Source organism: Centropristis striata, chromosome 6 (genome assembly GCF_030273125.1).
Source record: "Centropristis striata isolate RG_2023a ecotype Rhode Island chromosome 6, C.striata_1.0, whole genome shotgun sequence".
In the NCBI taxonomy this organism is placed as follows: domain Eukaryota; kingdom Metazoa; phylum Chordata; class Actinopteri; order Perciformes; family Serranidae; genus Centropristis; species Centropristis striata.
The window spans coordinates 31,366,061-31,386,361 of record NC_081522.1 but is presented as its reverse complement, the minus strand read 5'-3'; the positions used below and the strand labels follow the sequence as shown (position 1 = coordinate 31,386,361).

The window sequence follows — 20,301 nt, the reverse complement described above, 5'->3', positions numbered from 1 at the left end:
ATATAAGAGAGGTATTAGCAAATAAACAAGTAAAAAAATATAATAAAGTAATAACAATTTACAATATATACAAGTGGAAGTATAAAATATTTATTATAGTATTAGCAATTAAAACAAAAATAAAATAAAAACTTCAGGAACATTCTATACTTATGATTAACAGTTGAAGTATAACAGAACATTCCTTGATGGTAATCTGTAAAGTATAAAACTTGTTTATATCAGTAGTGCATCACTTTTCTTTATTTTTGGGAGGTAGTCAGATCAAACGTTGCACTGGTGACCTCTCTGTTTAGTTTTATTACACATTTTATAGTTATATTTTGAGCAGTGGTGGAATGTAACTAAGTACATTTACCCAAGTACTGTACTTAAGTACGATTTGGAGGTACTTGCACTTTACTTGATTACTACATTTAGTTGACAGCTTTAGTTATTTTTCAGGTCAAGATTTAATATCAATAAGACAAAGACATTTTTTCTGAAATTAAACCTCGAAACTGTATATTATGTAGTGAAAATGATCTTTACATAATCAAAACACTGCTTACATAAATGCATCAATGCAAATAATCTAATAATATATTTATAATATATAAAACAATCTGAGAGGGTCCATTCTGCATAACGAGTACTTTTACTTTTGATACTTTAAGTATATTTTGTATAAGTACTTTTACTGAAGTAAGATATCTGAATACTTTTTCCACCACTGATTTTGAGTAAGGAGACATAAACAATGACCAGCTTGAAACTATCAGCATCAACAGAAACTATTTTGATAAGGTGCACAAGTATAATTTTGTGAAATAGCAGCTCGTTTGGAAGCCATATTAAAACTGTGACATGGAAACATCTTTAAAATGTAGATTTTGCAACATGACATTCCATTTTCTTTAATAACACATTCCAGTGAGTAACACATTATGGCTTATTAAATTAAAATTATATATTTATAATGGGTGAATCACAAAACCTTTACATTTTGATCAATTAAACATCATATTATGTTATCATACATCTTTTTTTATTTTTTAGATCATCTAAATATATATTTAAACATGTCTTTCTAAAAAAAAGTAAATAAACGTTTATTATGAAACAAAATTCACATCAGACAGTTATTACAAACATTACTTAACCCTCCTGCTATGTTGCAGGTCAAATTGATCAATTTCAAAGTTTGAAAATCTCTTTTTTCATCAAAATAAAAAAATAAAAAATGTAAAATCATTTTAAAGAAAAAAGTTATGACATGCATTTTTTAAAATGAAAAACGAGTGAATTATCCTCATTGAACCATGATCTGTGAGAGTAAAGAACGCCATTGCACTAAATATTGATTGAAATGGTTAGTGATGGAGTTATTAATGAAATAACAACAATGTTTATTGGGATTTTTTTAGTTTCTGACACTTGTGGATAATTAAACATGCCCCGAGTTATTGCTGTTCCTGAAAAAACGAACACAACAGGGTTATGGGTTAAGATGATATTTTGGTTTTAGCTATTGAAGTTACTGATAGCAAATCGTGTGCTTTTATTTTGAAATACAGTTGTTGTGTTTCCGGCCATCTCTTCAGTAATGCTGTTGATCTTAATGGTGGAACTGTCAGAAGTGACACAAACAGAAGGTGGCGCTGCAGGACAAACAAAAAAAGGTCAAGGTGGGTTCAAAGTGAAATTCAAGGAAGTTACAGGTGGAGTAGAAAACTTCCTCTGTCAACGCCGAAAGGTACGTTTATTGTCATTACTGTGACGCTTCACGAAATGAAACCTGCAGTATCACTCTGCAAGAGTTCATGGGTATTGGTGTCCTTACATGTTGTTTTTTTGTTATTTTTAGTAGTTCCGATGTGCGCACAGCTTCAGCAGAACTCATAACAGTCATTCTCGGTATAGTAGGGCCATGAACAGTCACTCAAGAGAGTTTCTGATTGACCAATAGTAACTTTATAAGTTCAAGAATAATATAAACTTGCTAACGAACTAAAAATGGATTGTATTGCCATATCTTAAATTAAGATAAGATATCGTCACCCTGTTAAAATAATCGCCTAACTCATTTTTTCAAGTTTTGCAGGAAACGCAAAAAACTTCACCAAAAGTGTAACATATGACATTTATTGATAATTTCACTCAAAAAAAGGATGTAACTAGGGATGGCTATTGGCATAGTAATAACACTGTGTGTAAATTATGTAACTTAAGAGAAACAAATGGCTTAGGCATTTTTTTGAACATGCCTTTGTGACTTAAGCAAGATATGGTAACACTTTATTTTGAAGGTGTCTACAAAAGAGTGACATGAGCGTGTCATAAACATGACATGGGATGTGTCATAAACATTAATGACACTTTGAAGTAACATTAATGCTCATGATACTTGTCATGTCATGTTTCTGACAGCCTTGTGTGACTCTTATGTAGACACCTTCAAAATAAAGTGTTACCATATCTTGCTTAAGTCACAAAGGCATGTTCAAAAATTGCCTAAGTCACATTTTATTTTGACTTAGGCATAATAAATCCGCTTAAGTCACACACGTGACATAGGCCATTATCTTAAAGGGGTAAAATCACATGATCTGATCAACTGAGGATGTAGGTGATTTTACCATAGGTGGCCGGCGAGATGATTTAAGCAACAAAAAAAAACAATTTTGACAAAAAATGACTTAGGCGATTATTTTAACAGTGTGACGATATGACTTTATTTATCCTGCAGGGAAATTTAGTTGTTACAGCAGCTCAAGATACAGACACAGATATAGAAGACAGAATAAGAATATAAAAAATATTTTTTTGTGAGACTAATTCATATTCATAACAAATGCATTGTGGATTGAACTGTTTCCCTTTAAGTTAATGTTTTCCTAAAATCACGTTCACCTGGGTTGATTACCGTAACATGCAGGGCTTACCATAAGGAACTAACAGCTGATCAAAGGTGAATTTGATAGTCTGTGTTCGCAGAAGCCAAGCAAATTTTAATTGACATAATTTTTATATAGTCTTCGGGAAGGGCAATTTCTCTATACACGGAAATTGGACAAAATCCAGTCAGAATTACTGTAAATCATGACACCACAATGGTCACTGATGGCTGTTTTATACATAAAGTCTTACAGTTTTTAAACTGTTGTATGCAGTGGTGAAAAGTAACTAAGTACATTTAGTCAAGTTCTGTACATAAGTGAAATTTTGAGGTACTTTATATGTATTTTATGTAACATTAAACTACTACTTCATTACATTTTGAGGCAAATATTGTACTTTTTACTCCACTACATTTAGCTTTAGTTACTTTTCAAGTCGAGATTTAACATAAAAAAAAACATGATCAATTAAAAGTTATCCTTTTTTTGTTTTGAATTAAACCTCAAAACAGTATAAAGTAGTTAAAGTGAGCCCTGTCTTTACAAATTAAAGCACTGCTTACATAAATGCATCAATACAATTAATCAAATTATATACCAAACAATCTGAGTGGGTCCATTCTGCATAACGAGGACTTATACTTTTGATACTTTAAGAACATTTTGATGCTGATACTTTTGTACTTTTACTAAAGGACATTTTGAATGCAGGACTTTTATTTGTAGTGGAGTAATTTCACTGTGTGGTATTAGTACTTTTACTTAAGTAAAGGATCTAAATGCTTTTTCCAGCTCTGGTTGTATTTAACGAGCTGCTCCCTTAAACAGCTTTACTCTCTTGAGGAGTCCATGTATCCTGTAGACCTTCCAGCTGTGAGTGACACTGACCTGACATCAGCGTCTGAACAGTACCTCTCTCTGTTGGAGTCAAGTCCTCATAATGAGTGGTTTCAATTATCACAGACTTCAAAGGTACCATAAAAACTTTTAACAATGGTGTTGTTGTTTTTTTTTTGTTTTTTTTAACTATTTCCAGTTTACCCTCCTGTTATGTTGTGGGTCAAATTGACCCATTTCAAAGTTTAAAAATAAATTAAAAAAATATTTAAAAGTATTTTTTCATAAAAATAAAAATTTAAAATAAAATTTAAAAAAATCAGTGTTATGTAAAACCATTGTATTCTATATGTAGGTATTTCCAATGTGCATAAAAAAAGTTTTAACATGCTCTTAAAAAAAAAAAAAAACGAGTGAATTATCCTCATTGAACCATGATCTGTGAGAGATAAAGAACACCATTGCACTAAATATTGATTGAAATGGTTAGTAATGGAGTTATTAATGAAATATAAACAATGTTTCTTTGGATTTTTTAGTTTCTGACACTTTTGGATAATTAAACATGCCCCGGATCAAATTGAGCCATGAATAGTATTGCTGTTCTTGAGAAACAAACATAACAGGAGTGTTAAGCATAAGCAGAAATGTACGCAATAATCAACTCTTAAGTACTTCTTGATTTAATTACTGTTGATAATTAGGGAATGGTGGAGGCATTTTTAAAAAATATCTGCAAACATTCTTGACACTGGTTTTATTGGAGGTACATCTTATGGCTACTGAAATGTTTTCTTTGAAATATATGTTGTATACATGTTTTCTTAAGCTCATGGGGTTTAGATGAAAGCATTAAGTGGTCTTCCTGTCTGCTCAGGTAGCGATAATAGCAAACAACGTACGGCGATTACAGCTGTTTGAAGATGACCAACCTGACTGTTTACTGCTCGGGCTTCACCCTCCTGATGATCCAACACAAGGTTTGGAGCTAAACTAATGCTTCATCAGAGCCTCACTGAGAGGAAAGACTGACGCTCTCTGCTCTGCCTTGCAGTGGTGGCCGTATACCTGCATGAGAAGTGGTGGTGTGTGGATGATGTCTTACGAACATCCAGCAAGTCAAGAAGTGGTTTGATTTCGGTAACTGCACTTTGCATTGTATGTCTGCATCACTTAATCGCCATATAAACAGACCAGGGCTCCTAAACAGGCCTGAAAGTTGTGGAAAGAAATAGGGGTGCACCGATTGCAATTTTCTAGCCAATCACTGATCACCGATTTTTAAAAAGCCTGACCTGCCGATTCCGATTTTGGCCGATACCGATTTTTTTTATAACTCGCAGTGTACACCTTCAATGTTTGAATCTTATTTTATTGAAAAACAATAACACAGCAGTATTTTTCTTTAATAAATAAAGGAAATACCAATGTCTGAGGTAGTAAGTAAAATATTAAACTTAAAATAAATAGCGACAATTTACAGGACAAACTAACAAAATAACTGCAACCAAATAAAGTGTCCTGAGCTTTTTTTGGTCATTTTGTGTCTTTTTTTAGTCATTTTGTGTCTTTTTTTAGTCATTTTGTGTCTTTTTTTGTCATTTTGTGTCTTTTTTTAGTCATCTTGTGTCTATTTGGGGGTCATTTTGTGTCTTTTTTTTAGTAATTTTGTGTCTTTTTGTGTCTTTTTTGTCATTTTGTGTCTTTTTTGGTAATTTTGTGTCTTTTTAGTCCTTTAGTCCAACATAAATGTGATTTTGAATCTTCTTTTTACTTTCAAAACACTATCAAAGGTTGTAAATATAACATATAAGAGGGTTACATCCAGTTCTATCATTTTATACCAAATATATTTGACCTTGTCTCCAGTTTTACTTGGTATATCATCATCAAACTGAAACTGGCCTCATGGAGTTTACAGCCAGAACTTTAGAGGTAAATTTACAGTAGGGCTCCACGCTGCTTTGTTTTCTAGTCTGGATGTGATGAAGAAGTCACGCTCTGGTGCTTTTGGAGACTCCAGAGGGTTAAACTCTCTTGCTCTTGCCATTTGAAAGTTTGGATTTACTTTGCTGCTTGTTCTCCACAATGCTCCAGAGCTCCCTCAGTCAGACTGCTTTCCCTGTGGTTCTCCCCAGGTGCAGACAAATTTGGAGAGGGTGATTGTGTTCCTCCTCAGTCAGGTGGTGGAGCGGTCATCACAGGAGAAGGTGTTGTTCTCCCTACACCCCCGCACAGAGAGCTGCAAACTGCTGTGGACAGACAGGCAGGCAGTCGGCTTCTACACCTTCAAACATAAAGGTAGGATGAGGAGATGATTTAGGCAAAAAAACAATTTTGACAAAAAATGGCGGTGATATGGTATATGGCACATTGTGTGGTATGATCAAATATGCTGGCTTATATGTAACAAGGCTCAGCGTGGACCAATGTTCTATCACTTTTAAACTAATCCACTGACAAAAAGAAAATGCCTTGTTTTGAAGATTTTCACAATAAAAGCCACCCTGTGTATGTGCATAGCTGCAGCAGGATACTGCATTTGCATTAGTAGTAACTGTAAATGGTAGTAAGAAAACAGAGACAACAGCATTGAAGGCTTTTGCTCTCCGTGTGTGTGACGGTTTTGTGTAACAACCTCCTGGCAGTAATAGGCTACATGTCAGTCTCTGTCACTAACAATGAAAACCACTATACAGAGAGCAAGGTTTGTGTTTTTGTTTTCATGTAAAACTCAAACAGAAACTCTTGTGCTGCTTCTATTCCAGGCAGTCTGTGTGACCCCTGGAGCAGTCGCTGCTACCTGCTTCCTGCTCTGGACACGGTGCTGGTGAGGAGGAGCTGGAGGAGGAGAGGCTTCGGCTTCCAGATGCTAAAAGATTTCTGCTCTTCCTTTTCCACAGAGAAGTTTCTGGGAATCAGCTCTCCGTTATCACCCAGCATGGTGGCAGGTCAGCCAAGCGGACACAAAGCCTTTTTTTTTTAATTCACACTCAAGATCTCTTCCTTCCTTTCTTCATTTTACTTGGAAATGTTCATATCCACTAACGGGTCACACTACAGTAAAAAATAAAGTAGTTTTGTCCTGCTGCTTTTAATCCCAGTACCCTTTTCTTCCCTATCTGAAACCCTGAGGGGAAGAGAAGTGTGTGAACGCAGCACAGATAATTGTGTGTAACTGTGTGTTCAGTGTGCAGGAGCTTTCTGCAGCAGCACAAGGAACATCTGGAACATCTGTATGAGGTGGAGGCTCCAGGGGACTGGACTCAAAGACGAAACATCTGGCTTGGCATCCAGCTGGGCCGTTACTCCCTCGGTACAGATTATATTTATTAGATATTTCTATGAGCTCAGAAGAATTCCATATGTTTGATATCATACTGTAAAGTATTTCAAAGAGTTAATTGTGTTATTGAGTTTGTCTACATTGCAGTGTTCCCCCAGTGGCCTCATTCGACTTGTTTTTCTAGGTATGAATGAGGAGAGGAGCCCAACATCAGAACTAATCAAGAGGAATGAGGGAGATGACTCCACGCAGAAGGTGGGAATCTCAATTTATCTCTGCTCAATTGTCAAACAATCCCTGTTAAAACAGCTACTGGTGATGTACAGCGGATATTTGATTTTGTTACATACAGTATAAAAACAATGAGTAAGGGCTTTCCCCAGATTCACGGTGCGTAATGATGTTTGAGAACTCCATTATAGAAGAGGTAGTGGTGTTAATGTCAGCGGTTATAGAGCTGAGTTATAGAGATTCTTGAGACATGATAATTATGTAGATCATACCTTCATACAGCACACCTGTTGGTTAACAGGTTACTAGGTGTGAGTCAACAGAGGCCCCACGATCCAATTTTATCCCAATACTTGAGTCACGATAAGATATTATTGCGATTTTAAGCATTTTGCGATATGGTGAGTATTGAGATACAATATATTGCGATTTATCTGCTTAACTGCATTTTGTGTCCACAAAATTAAATTCAATCAAGAATTGTTTTGTCAAATTAGAAAAAATTCCCAGTCTATTAGTAGTTTGCTTAGCAAGCTACTCAGCCAAGTAGTTATGTAATATTACAAAAACTTTTTTTCTTCATAAATATGAGAGGCAAAATGGAAATAATGAAATGTTGTTATCAAAACAAAGATATTAAATAATTCTTGGAATATTCATCATAATATAAGTTGATATCAAGATAGAGCACAGAAACACACAGCCAGGATTAAATAACGTGGGAAATGGATGTGGGTCCTTTTTGACCCATGTTTTGCATTAGAAGGGGTGTCAATATGTTGTGCATCAAAGGGTTTTATTTGCACCTATTGGCTTTTCTGTTGTATTCTTGCATTCATTTGTTCACATTGTGTTGATGGCTCACAGTCTCCTCTGTTTATTTCAATGCAGACCTACAACTGTAGACCGGACCTGACCTCACTGAGCACCTGTAATGTGAGCAATCCACTGGTTGTGAAACTTTGTGATCCGAGCCAAGGAGAAGGCTCCCCGAGCAGCAAGATCGCTGGAACAGGATGTAGTTGTGCAGCTCAGGCCAACAATCTGGAGTCTGGACCACCCACCGGACCACCACAGTCCTCCCGAGACACAAAACAAGCCCTGAAATCCAAACGCTCTTTATCTGCAGAGCCTCACATCGAGGTGCAAGAGACAGAGGAAACACAAAGATGTGCCAAACAGATCAGAAGGACATGAGGATACAGACAAAGGTTCTGTGTGCAGCAACAGGAACTGATTAAGTTAACTTTATACTGTATTGTGTGTTTGTTGCTGTCCTACACTGTAAAAAAAATCTGTTTAATTTATGGTAAAATACCAGCAGCTGTGGTTGCCAGAACTTCACTGTAAAAAATACAGTGAGTGGGTTTTCTACTGTAAATTTAAATGTAAATATTATTTTTAAAAACTGTAACTTTGACCAAATATTCCCTTTATTTTTAGGTGTATTGTGTTTTTCTGACAATATGGTATTTGTCCTTTAATTTTACATGAAAAAAAGTGTTTTCTTAAGTTTTGTACTATTCCTTTATTTACGTTAATTTAAAGCATCTACAACAGTGATATTTGATTTTGAATTTTACGGCCTCTTTCTGATGCAATTTGACAGTGTTTTACTGTAATTTCTCCAAACATTGTTTACAGTGTACCCACCAAACTGAGGTTGTTGTTTCCTGTTGATTGAAAGGCCCTGAACATACATGGACATTTTAAATACGTATTACATATATATGATATAAATAAATTTGTAAAATGTGTATAAATACATAAAGAAATGTTTTGGTAAATACAGGAATACATAAATATGGAAATTAATGGGGAAATAAAAAGATAATATAGAAATAAAAGGACATAGATGAATAAATATACTGAATTAATTTCTTTTTTTCCACTTACATTTAAGTATTTATTTAAATGTGTGTGTGTGTGTGTGTGTATGTGTGTGTGTGTGTGTGTATAGGCTATATTGTTGTACTGTCTTATCCTGAGAATAATTATTTTCAGGGATATGATTGTTGTCATTTCATTGTACAACTATGCTGTGGCTGCGTGTTTAAGCTTCTTCTATCTGTCTTTATAGTTCAGAATATATAATTGTAATCAAAAATACATGTCCTGTCCTTTATCTACAGCCTGTAGATCTGCTCTTTACCTCAACTTTAATTTAAATTATTTGTGTCTTGTTCTGTCTGAGCAACAGTACAAAACCAAAAGATATTTACTTTACAATGACATAAAAAGGAAAACATCTTGATTATTTAGATAAATACCTGATGAGATAATCTTTAGGTTAAATTTGTATTTTGCAGGAGCAGAATACATCTGGAAATTCAAGCATTCAGTAGCAGCATTCGAACATATGTAGATAGAACACAAAAAATACATATATTTAAACGAAACTTAACCTATAAATAATTAACCTATGATGAATCTGAATTGAAATTAACATCTCAGCTAAAATATTAAACATTTGCAGAGAAATTGGACTTTAACTGGGAAAACATTGCAGGAAATAAATCATGTGCAGATAAATAAGTAATAAAAATATATGTTTTAAGTAGTGTAGTAGAGAAAAGTTGTTAAAATTACATTATTGTCTAACCATTATATCATAAAATGTTAATATGTCATCTAAAACATTGTTTTTTTCCCCAAATGTGTGATTTAAATGTACTATTTAAAAGGATAATTGTAGTTTTATTATTATTATTATTATTATTATTATTATTATTATTATTATTATTATTATTATTATTATTATCATTATTATTGTTTGGGTAATGTGGGACTCGAACCATTGTCATCACTGATTCTCTTGTTTTTCCAAATGAGTGATTTAAATGTAGGATAAATTTATTTTTTTGTATTATTATTATTATTAGTAGTAGTAGTAGTCGTCGTATATTTATTGTTTGGGTAAAGTGGGACTCGAACCATCGTCATCATTGACTCCCTGACGTCAACTTTGTTGCTAGGATACAGTACATGTAGCCAATCAATCATTCTGTCTGAAATAAGCTTCTATATATTTTTTATATATTTTTTTTTTCTATATATATTTTATATAATTTCCGATTGTGATTGCCTGTTCGGGGTTTCTATCGTTGTTTGAAACCGTGTTTGTCACCGTTTTGCTTGCTAACATACATTTCCCTCATCCGCCCTCATCTCCTGCTCAGCTGTCAGCCGGCGGCATGGCCTGTGCAACAAACCAAGCGCACCTCTCTCAGACTGCTACAGCTAGGAACAGGAAGTCAAGAAACAGGAAAAATCTCGGAGAAAGGAAAAGTTACATTAGCCTACAGTTTAAGAAAGATGAGCCGAATTTATCACAACACGTCTTTACAAAACAAACCAGTACACAATGAGAAATTTGACCGCGTGTGGTCTCCATCAGCTTATGAAAGGTAGGAGTTCACTTTTATCAGTAGACTGAAGGGGACAGGTACTCAGATGAACTGTAGTTACAGTGGCCTATCCCAGTATGAGACCTTATATAAACACCAAACTCCACTGTAATCATTGAGCCATTAATGTCATGATAATAATAATTTATTAGGTTATTTATATTCTGCAGTGGTGGAAGAAGTATTCAGATCCCTTACCTAAGTAAAAAAAAAAACTAATACCACACTGAAATTACTCCACTGCAAGAAAAAGTGCTTTCAAAACGTACTGAAGTAAAATTACAAAAGTATCAGTGTCGATATGCACATATGATTGTTTTATATGTTCTAAATATATTAGTAGATTATTATGATTGATGCATTTATGTAAGCGCCACTTTACTTTTTTCAATGTAGGGATCATTTTAACTATTTAATATACTTTTATGTGGTTTCATTAATAAACATGTTTAATCACTTTAAATGAATCATGTTTGTATGTTAAATCTTGACCTGAAAAGTAAAGCTGACAGCTAAATGTAGTGAAGTAGAAGAATAAAGTTACAATGTGGAAATACTCAAGTAAAGTAAAAGTATCTTAAAATTTTAATAAAGTACAGTACTTGAGTAAATGTACTTAGTTACATTCCACCACTGGTATGCTGGTATATTGATCCTAATACCTAGAAATGGTTAAAAGTGACGAGTAGGCCTAACTGGTGTTTACAGGCATTAGTTAGTGGAGCTATAAGTGCAATATCTACCTCTGAAATGTAGTGGAATTTAAAGTAACAGGAAGTATAAATACTCAAGTAAAGTATAAGTACCCCCAAATTGTACTTGTACAGGACTTGAGTAAATGTCTTTAGAAGTACAAAAGTATCAGCATCAAAGTGTACTTAAAGTGTCATGCTGAATGGACCCACTCAGATTGTTTTATATATTCCAAATATATTATTGGATTTAAATTATAATGCATTTATTTAAGCAGCATTTAATTTTATCAAGATAGAGCTCATTTAACTACCTAATATACTGTTATGAGATTTAATTAAAAAAATATATGTTAAATCTCGGCCTGAAAAGTCACTAAAGCTGTCAGCTAAATGTAGTGGAGTAAAAAGTACAATATTTGCCTCAAGATGTAGTGGAGTAGAAGTATAAAGTTACATAAATTGGAGATACTCAAGTAAAGTACAAGTGTCTCAAAATTGTACTCAAGTACAGTACTTGATTAAATGTACTTAGTTACTCTCGATCACTGATTGTGAGTTTCAGTTCATGAAAGTTTACACCGGGTGGGTAACCACTTTGTTTTTTATAGTTGAAATGATTTTAATATTTGATACTTTATTTCCACACAGTGGCCAGGGGGTTCTTCTAGAAGGAAAGCTGCTGGATGTTTCCAGGCATGTGATCAGTGATGACAACAATCAAAAGGTACTAATAGGCAAAATCCATCTGGGTCTTGGATCCCGTTTACACTACACCGTTTTAAAATGCATCTTGGGCAATCGGATCACAAGTGGTCATCGCTTACCGCAAGTGTAAACAAGGTCCAGGACGCATTTTGATCAAATCACTCAAACTACTTGCTGAGGTGGAATACGACGCATTGGACCATATATATATTGTAGAAGTGTGAATCCCCAGAGGCCCCACGATACGATTTTGTACCGATACTTGAGTCACGATACGATATTGTAGCGATTTTAAGCATTTTGTGATATGGTGAGTACTGCGGTACAATATATTGTGATTTAACTGTTTAACTGCATTTTGTGTCCACAAAATTAAATTCAATCAAGAATTGTTTTGTCAAATAAGAGAAAAAATTCTCAGTCTATTCATCTCACTTCAGTCTTTTTATTTCTCTACAATGAGAGTCAAACCCACAGACTGACCAACAAAGTATTCAGTCAAACTGAACTGATATCAAACATGTATGGACGACAACAACTGCAGCATTTTATCAAACTTCCCTCAACTTTAAGTTTCATTGCTGTGAACTTTTTTGAATGAAACATTAAAATAGCCTAACTTTGCAGCGTTATTTCGACATTTTCCCAACACGATATCCTGACACACATGGTTCACACATAGATTCTTTAGATCTTCTAGTTTCATATGATACCAGTATATTCCTAAAAGTGAGCCCGCGACTGACCGGCCATTGGAACGCTAAATATCAATACTTGCCGTTCATGAATCGATATAATATTGCCACGCAAAATATGGCACTGCTATGCTGTATCGATTTTCTCCCCCACCTCTTTTATATTGAAGTGTAAACATGGATGTGTCCTGATGCGTCCCCGACAAGGACGTAACAGGACAATATGTCATCACTGCAGGCCGTGTTTTGATAACAGAGCGCCAACGGTCGTAAACATGGGGAGGACTCATATCTTTACCGGGCCATTTATGAGGCTATTGCTATCAAGATAGTAAACTAGCGACTGGAGTTGTTGTTGTTATCCAATGTATTTAATGCATATGGGGCAATATAACCTTGTAGCAAAAGTGGCTTAGGTAATCCGAACACAAGTAGTCAGCTGGATGATACACATAATTGTAAACGGTGATGTGTCTCTTCTGTCCACTTGTGATCTGATCGCCCAAGACACATTTTAAGTGTAAACAGGGTCTCTGTGTGGCCCTAACCCAGTGGTTTTCAAACTGGGGGGCCCGGAGTCATGACAGGGGGGACGCGGTGAGGCTAAATATAAATGATGCATTTTTCGTCTTCACTGCTAGCTAGGACATCATGGAAAAGTTTGTGTATGTACAGCAAGGTAAACGAAAAACAGAAGATGAATCCACACCAAATGTCACAACTAATAAAACAAAGACAAGAAAATATGATGAGGCATAACTCGCCCTCGGCTTCACCAGAACAACGATGGGTAATGAAGAGAGACCGCATTTCGTTGTGTGTCTCAAAATATTAGCTTCTGACAGTATGAAGCCGAACAAGTTAAGACGCCACTTAGAGACTTCACATCCCGAACACAGAGACAAGCTCATTGATTTCCTCAGAAAAAAACTAGTCAACTGTCGTGCACGACAGAGTTGCTTAACTAAAGCAGCTTCTTTGCCTGCAAATGCTCAACTCGAGCAACTCAAGTTGCTCAGTGTAAAGAGCCGCTCATAATAGCGGAGGAATTAATACTACCTTCCACTATTGATATGGTTTCAACAAAAAGTACAAAAGTGGGGCCCAGCAGAAAAAGTTTTGGAACCACTGCCCTAACCTTACCTCTTCTCTCCTCTTGTCTTTCACCCATCTGCTGTTGACAGAAACTGAAAACTTTAGCTCTGTTTATGCTTTAAAACAAAGAACATCTGCCTTTATTGTGTCAGAAAGAACTTATAAGATTGCTTAAAATTCTTATTGGTGTTAAATGACTAAATATCAACACAGACAGACAGTCATAAAGCACATGTTGTTTCTGTCATTGTCAGTTCCGTTTCTATGTGCTGTACATCCAACCCAGAAGAATCCATCAGAGGAAGTTTGACGCCAGCGGGAAGGAGATTGAGCCAAACTTCAGTGACACCAAAAAGGTCAACACTGGCTTCCTCATGTCCTCCTACAGTGAGTGGATAACAACAAACATTTGAGTTTATGTTTGTAGATTTCTTTTACTCTTAAAATGAAATTGACACATAAAGACAGACAATCACGCTCTCATTCACACCTACGGGCAATTTCAAGTCACCAATTAAACCTAAGTGCATGTTTTTGGACTGTGGGAGGAAGCTGGAGAACCCGGAGAGAACCCACGCTGACACGGGGAGAACACGCAAACTCCACACAGAAGAGCTGCAGGGTTGAACCAGAGTTGAACCTTGCTGTGAGGCAAGAGGGCTAACCACCACACCACCGTGTCACCCCAGTTTCTTAGCAGCAACATCCATATTTGAAATATTCCCTACTGTCATGGTTACATGTGAGCCAGCACATTTAACTGCAACTTTGCTGATTACTTGCTGAGTTCTACTTCTACTTGCAGGTCTCTGTTTTTGCGGAAAATGACATAGGCGACCAATAGGAGGCTTGGGTGGGCGGGGTTTTACTGTTTGTGGACCTATCAGCTTCTTTTGTTTCTCCCCCCACCTGATTCATAGGCCCGGCCCGACCTGATTGGACGGCGCTCTGGTTGTAACGATACAAAGTAACAAATTCTTATTCTGCAGGTTGATGAGCTTTCAGGGCCACTGCAACTCTAAATTTCAGAATCAGAATCAGAAATATATATATATATATATATATATATATGATATGATATGATATGAGAATACAATACAATACAAAAGAAAGTAATTCTGTGAATAAAATAAAGGTTAAAAAAAGCATGCTACACTAACTATACAACAATATCAAATACAAATGCATTTCAGTTTCCTAATAACTTAATTTTGCTTCATTTTCTGTCCTTAGAGGTGGAAGCTAAAGGGGAGTCAGACCTCCTGTCTGAGGAGCAGCTGTCAGCGATGGTGAACAAAGCTGAGCTGATGAAAATAACCGACAAGCACCGACCCAATGGGACCTGGGCCTTCTGGTACCCAGAGTCAGAGATGGACAAAACAGAGCTGGAAACAGGCCAGGATGTCCGTCTGAAGACCAGAGGAAACAGTCCTTTCATATGTGAGTCTGTTTTATCAGTTGCTTTCAGATATTCTCTCAATAACAGAAAAACTGTAAGCCTGTAAGAAGCAAAGACTACAAAGAATACTGTGTGAACCCTGCTTAAGCTTCAGGCTTCCCATTCAAAGCCAGCAGTCTGAAGTGGAACGTTGTTAGGGGCTACAAATAGAGTACATGCTTCGGTCAGACTCTTTAATTTCTTTCTGACTTCACAAGACGAGCCTGTTCTTTCAAAACCAGAGGGTCCTTTTGGTTTTCATGACCCTCACATCGATCATGTTTGTCCTAGTTGTGACCGCCACCGCAGTAGGGAATGAATTAAGAGATTTTTTTTAACCTTGAGGGATACAAACAGCGTTTGACCTCTCTCATATTCAACCCTTTGAAATTCAATCGTCAGTTTGATGTGGGGTGGAGTGCTTTGATTTGGTCACAGTAGAGCAAGAATCACGTTTCGGTTGTCCGATATCTGCCAATACTGGCCTCTCACATATGTCCGTAGGTTTATATATGTGTATTATATAGTATTTGTTGTCTGATAAGTACTGTTAAGGTTTCAGGTTTGTGGATTGGAAGCCCAAGAATAAACGCAACTGGAGAAAAAAGACTCAGTGCAGCAGACCTTTATTTAGGTCACAGGTAGAGTTATGCAGCACAGGACTCAGACTGACATCACTCTCACAGGATCCCAGTCAGAATGAGCCCCGATTTCTGCAATAATTCACTTCTACAGAAGTTGGACTTACAGACAACCGAATTCTATTGGCCAGTTGTCCAACAGCTGTCCAAGTCTCTTTGCAAGGTTGTGATACAAAATGTGTTTGTCCAGGTGTGCCATGGAGTTTTGTGACACTATGCAGGTTGTTTTGCTTAAGGCACAAAAGAGTTAGATGGAGGTGCTGTAGCTTGGCTGATCGACATCACTTGCACCTACTGAAACCACCAATACTGACCGAAATGAGCCTTTGGTCAAAATGACCCATATCGCAGAGCATTGGAACAAAAACAACACATAATTATACTTAAAAATATGGTTTGTGGTTGTAAAAGCATGGCGTTTCATTCAATTTACTCTACAAAACCACTGATCTAGGTTTTGGTCAAAACATCTCTTAGTGAGACTTTATAGAAGACAGTTTAAACAGTAAATAAATGCTGGAAGTGAAGAAGTTACGAGGTCGATGTGACTACTGGAAGTAGTACTGAAATAATATGAATACAGGTGTGCCTTGTGATTTTGGCTTGCACTTTGGTGTGCCTTGGGCACACAAAGCATGAAAACCACTGGTTTAGGGTGTTTAAAGGATTGTGTTTTCTGCAGAGCACACACACATCCCATCAGACGTGTGCATGACGAAGCTATGGCTTTGAGCCCATGCTGGGTGAAGGCACTGTACTACAGGCTCTGTGTAAGTGTTCATTATGAACATTTTTAAATAAATGTACTTTCTTCCTTACCTTTGTGCTTCCAGTCTCATTGGCCAAAGTGGACGGTGGCACGGTGACCAAGTGCAACTTTGCTGGAGATGAAAATGCTGGAGCATCGTGGACGGACAAGATCATGGCCAACAAAACAGATGCAGTCAGCGGTCAGAAGGCCGGAGAAGGAGAGGGAGCAGAGGAGGATGAATGGGTGAGGACAATAAGCAAATACAATTCCAGCTAGTTGCCATAGCGTGGCCTTGTTTTGTTACACACAAACACCTAAATCACACTTGTATCTGCTAGGAGTTCCTCGCAGCACGATTATTAGTCGCACAACTGGCTGTTTGATCACACACGCATCAGTTGAAGCCTGAGTCGATGGATCTGTGATCTTGTGATACAGTGATCCTCTTTTAGCTCATAATATCACCTAAATCCAGCAGCTGTGCAACGTAAACCTACATCACTTAATATCCCTGATGTATGTAGCCTGTATTGCGACAAATCATTTGATTTGGATTTACTCAAATGTGGGTTTGAGCTGAGAGATTTACAGGAAATTTAGAAATGAAAATCCTGCAACTGCATGAAAGCAGCCTGTGATGATCACATTTCTCAAAGCACTCTACATGGTGAAGTATGTAGTGTATTTTATGCTACATATTTATATTGCTGTAACATAAAAGTTCTGCTTTACAAAGGCCTCAGTATGACCTTTTGTTCAGAACAGCCAGAGTCTCCAGGTACCAACTGGTTCCAACCAGAATAGTGAGCATTAATATCTGGGAGTTGTCAGACAGTAAAGGCATTGGAATTTGAATATAAACAAGTATAAATTGTATCCTTTTAAGGTTAGAGTGCCCGGGAAAACGTACACGTGTCGCGTATGGGATGGCACATTTGAATTAAATGATGTTACACACAGACAGAAAAGCCAGAGAGAACTGAGGGCTCCATTGTACTCAGGACACCTTTCATTCAGCAGCCTCCAAAATTGACAAAGTTCTGTCCGTCTCCTGTCGCTGTACCTAGGCAGTGTATTCTGATTGATTGATTGATTGATTGATAATAAAGAAAACTAAAAGGAACTTTGACTTGGTTTTTAATCCGCTTTTCTCACTCAGAGAGGTGGTAAATTTACACCACAAGTACAAGCACTATGAGAGCAGCAAGGGGCTTTACACAATCAGGTTAAGACAATCTGTTTGAATCTGTAAGACAGAAGGCTAACTGGATATTTTCCTACCAAACACAGTGTGACCCAGGGATGGGTGTTTGGAAGAAACCTGCCAACTCCAGAATCAATAATGTTAACAATCAATTAATTGGTTAATCGGCATGTATTTATACATACTCCAGTATGTATAAATACATGCACACATGGGCAGAATAAAAGAGATATATATATATATATATATATATATATATATATATATATACAGTACTATGCAATACTATACTATACATATACTATACTACTATACTATACTATACTATACTATACAGTACTATGCAAAAGCCTGTTTTGATAACAGACGATTTCATTTTGAAAGGACGAAAAGAGACTTCCTGTCGATTGTTTAACTCAAGTGAGGTGATACTGTAAAGATAACATGAAGGAGTTCAATGTTTTATGTTTTAGCCCCCGAAGAGGCATGAAGTTAGTTTTCACAGTAATCTTGCATATTTAAATGTGTTTTGTGTTTACATAAGTTTTGGATCAAATAAAACCTAGTAATTCAAGCTAGCAAGGTTTGATACAGTAAGTTAGTTTTGCCTAAATGAATACTCTCGTATTTCTGTGTGTTTTATAATTGCTATTGCAACTTTCAGTTTGCCAACTGTACCTTTATCCAACTTAATTCTCAGCTCATTGGCTTATTGACGTACAGCCACAGAACTGAACGACCGGCCTTGTTTCACTTCAATGAGTACTGACACGCAGTCATAGAAAAAATTTAAATAAAAAAATCCACAGATCGATTAAAAACTCCACGTGATCATCGTGATCGATCATTGATTAATTATTCCTATCACTAGTGTGACCCATTTATGCAACTGTGCTTCATATATACAAAGTGTCAATGAGAAAAGAAGGTAAAGAAATAGGTTGCTTTGTATTTTAACAATTATATAAGCTCTGAGTAAGAGAACTCAACCTCTTCATACATGTGACACTTGAATGCATATGGAAAACAAGCTATGATTTGACCTAACAGGAAGAGATCGGCAAAATCCCTCTGTGGCTGCATCCGTTTATACAGAGAACTCATTGTCTTACACAAACCCTTCTCCTGTGTTGTTGTTTCTCTCTCAGGATGATTGAGGAAACCCTCTCTCCCATCAGCCTGATCTTTTGTTGCTGGCCCTGGTTCAGCTGGACAGAATGGACATTTTACTGGGGTACTTGTCCTCTTCCAGTGCAGCCTTGGGACTGGAAAGCTTGTGTCACTTCTACGATATGGGAGGTAGCTCCACAGGGTTTATCTGGCTGTTAGCTGCACAGACTTTGAAACATTACCTTTGTATACTTTGGATTTAATCCCAACATTTATATGACTGGAACTTGAACTCTTTTTTAAATTTTCCTGCCTGTTTCTGTCCAAATGTATTCCAGTACATGTTTTTTTTCTGCATAGCCTGGTATTAATAACAGTCCCAAATGTCTTGTTTTCAGCACCCCTGTTGGTCCTTCCACAATGTAAATAAAGTCCTGTCTGGAGAGACAGTTCCTCTAGTTCTGTGACAAATGACTCATGTATTTGGAACTGCTTATGCCCACCTGACAGCTACATATACAGTTTTATTTGCCAACCAAGTGAACTAAGGAGCAATTGAAATTACTCCACTACAAGTAAAACTCCTGCATTCAAAATTTACTGAAGAAAAAAAGAGCAAAAGTATCAGCATCAAAATGTACTTAAAGTATCAAAAGTAAAAGTACTTATTATGCAGAATGAACCCACTCATTTTAACTACTTAATATACTGGCATGAGTTTTAATTTAAAAAATTAAATTCACTTTTAATTCATGTTCTTTATATTTAATCTTGACCTGAAAAGTAACTAAGTAACTAACTGACCCACTAAGATTGTTTTATATGTTGTAAATATATTTTTACATTATTTTTTATTGATGCTGTTATGTAAGCAGTGTTTTAATTTTGTAAAGGCAGGGCTCAATTAATTACTTAATATACTGTTATAAGATTTTTTTTTTTTTTTTTTTAATTAACCACTTTTAATTGATCATTGTATATTTTATGTTAAATCTTGACCTGAAAAGTAACTAAAGCTGTGGAGTAAAAAAAAGTACAATATTTGCCTCTAAATATAGTGGAGTATAGGTAAAACGTTAGATAAATTGCAAATACTCAAATAAAGTACAAGTACCTCAAAATTGTACTTAAGTATAGTACTTCAGTAATTGTACTTAAATAAACATAAATAAGCCACCTTTGTACTATAAAAGTAGAAATATGAAATATGCAAATTCAATGTTATTTTTAATTGTGTAAAGTATCTTTATAAGCCAGTTGGTGACAAGGGTCACATGTGTTGTCCAAAGAATAATTATATGTAATTTCTAAGAAAAAATATATCCTA

General features: G+C 36.0%; 2 protein-coding genes across 2 annotated transcripts; both read left to right on the top strand.

Annotated features, from left to right (window-relative positions):
• Window positions 1–1,641: 1,641 nt before the first annotated feature.
• On the top strand, window positions 1,642–8,743 carry fam169b (family with sequence similarity 169 member B). The gene is made up of 9 exons (XM_059335510.1): window positions 1,642–1,735; window positions 3,708–3,851; window positions 4,594–4,696; window positions 4,771–4,856; window positions 5,855–6,017; window positions 6,485–6,667; window positions 6,907–7,032; window positions 7,187–7,257; window positions 8,125–8,743. Exons 2-9 carry the CDS (start codon window positions 3,729–3,731, stop codon window positions 8,428–8,430), a joined length of 1,161 nt encoding a protein of 386 aa, XP_059191493.1. The 5' UTR covers window positions 1,642–1,735; window positions 3,708–3,728; the 3' UTR covers window positions 8,431–8,743.
• A 1,563-nt stretch (window positions 8,744–10,306) lies between these two features.
• On the top strand, window positions 10,307–19,426 carry arpin (actin related protein 2/3 complex inhibitor). The gene is made up of 6 exons (XM_059336071.1): window positions 10,307–10,640; window positions 11,984–12,059; window positions 14,085–14,217; window positions 15,064–15,270; window positions 16,743–16,903; window positions 19,013–19,426. Exons 1-6 carry the CDS (start codon window positions 10,549–10,551, stop codon window positions 19,019–19,021), a joined length of 678 nt encoding a protein of 225 aa, XP_059192054.1. The 5' UTR covers window positions 10,307–10,548; the 3' UTR covers window positions 19,022–19,426.
• The last annotated feature ends 875 nt before the right edge of the window (window positions 19,427–20,301 follow it).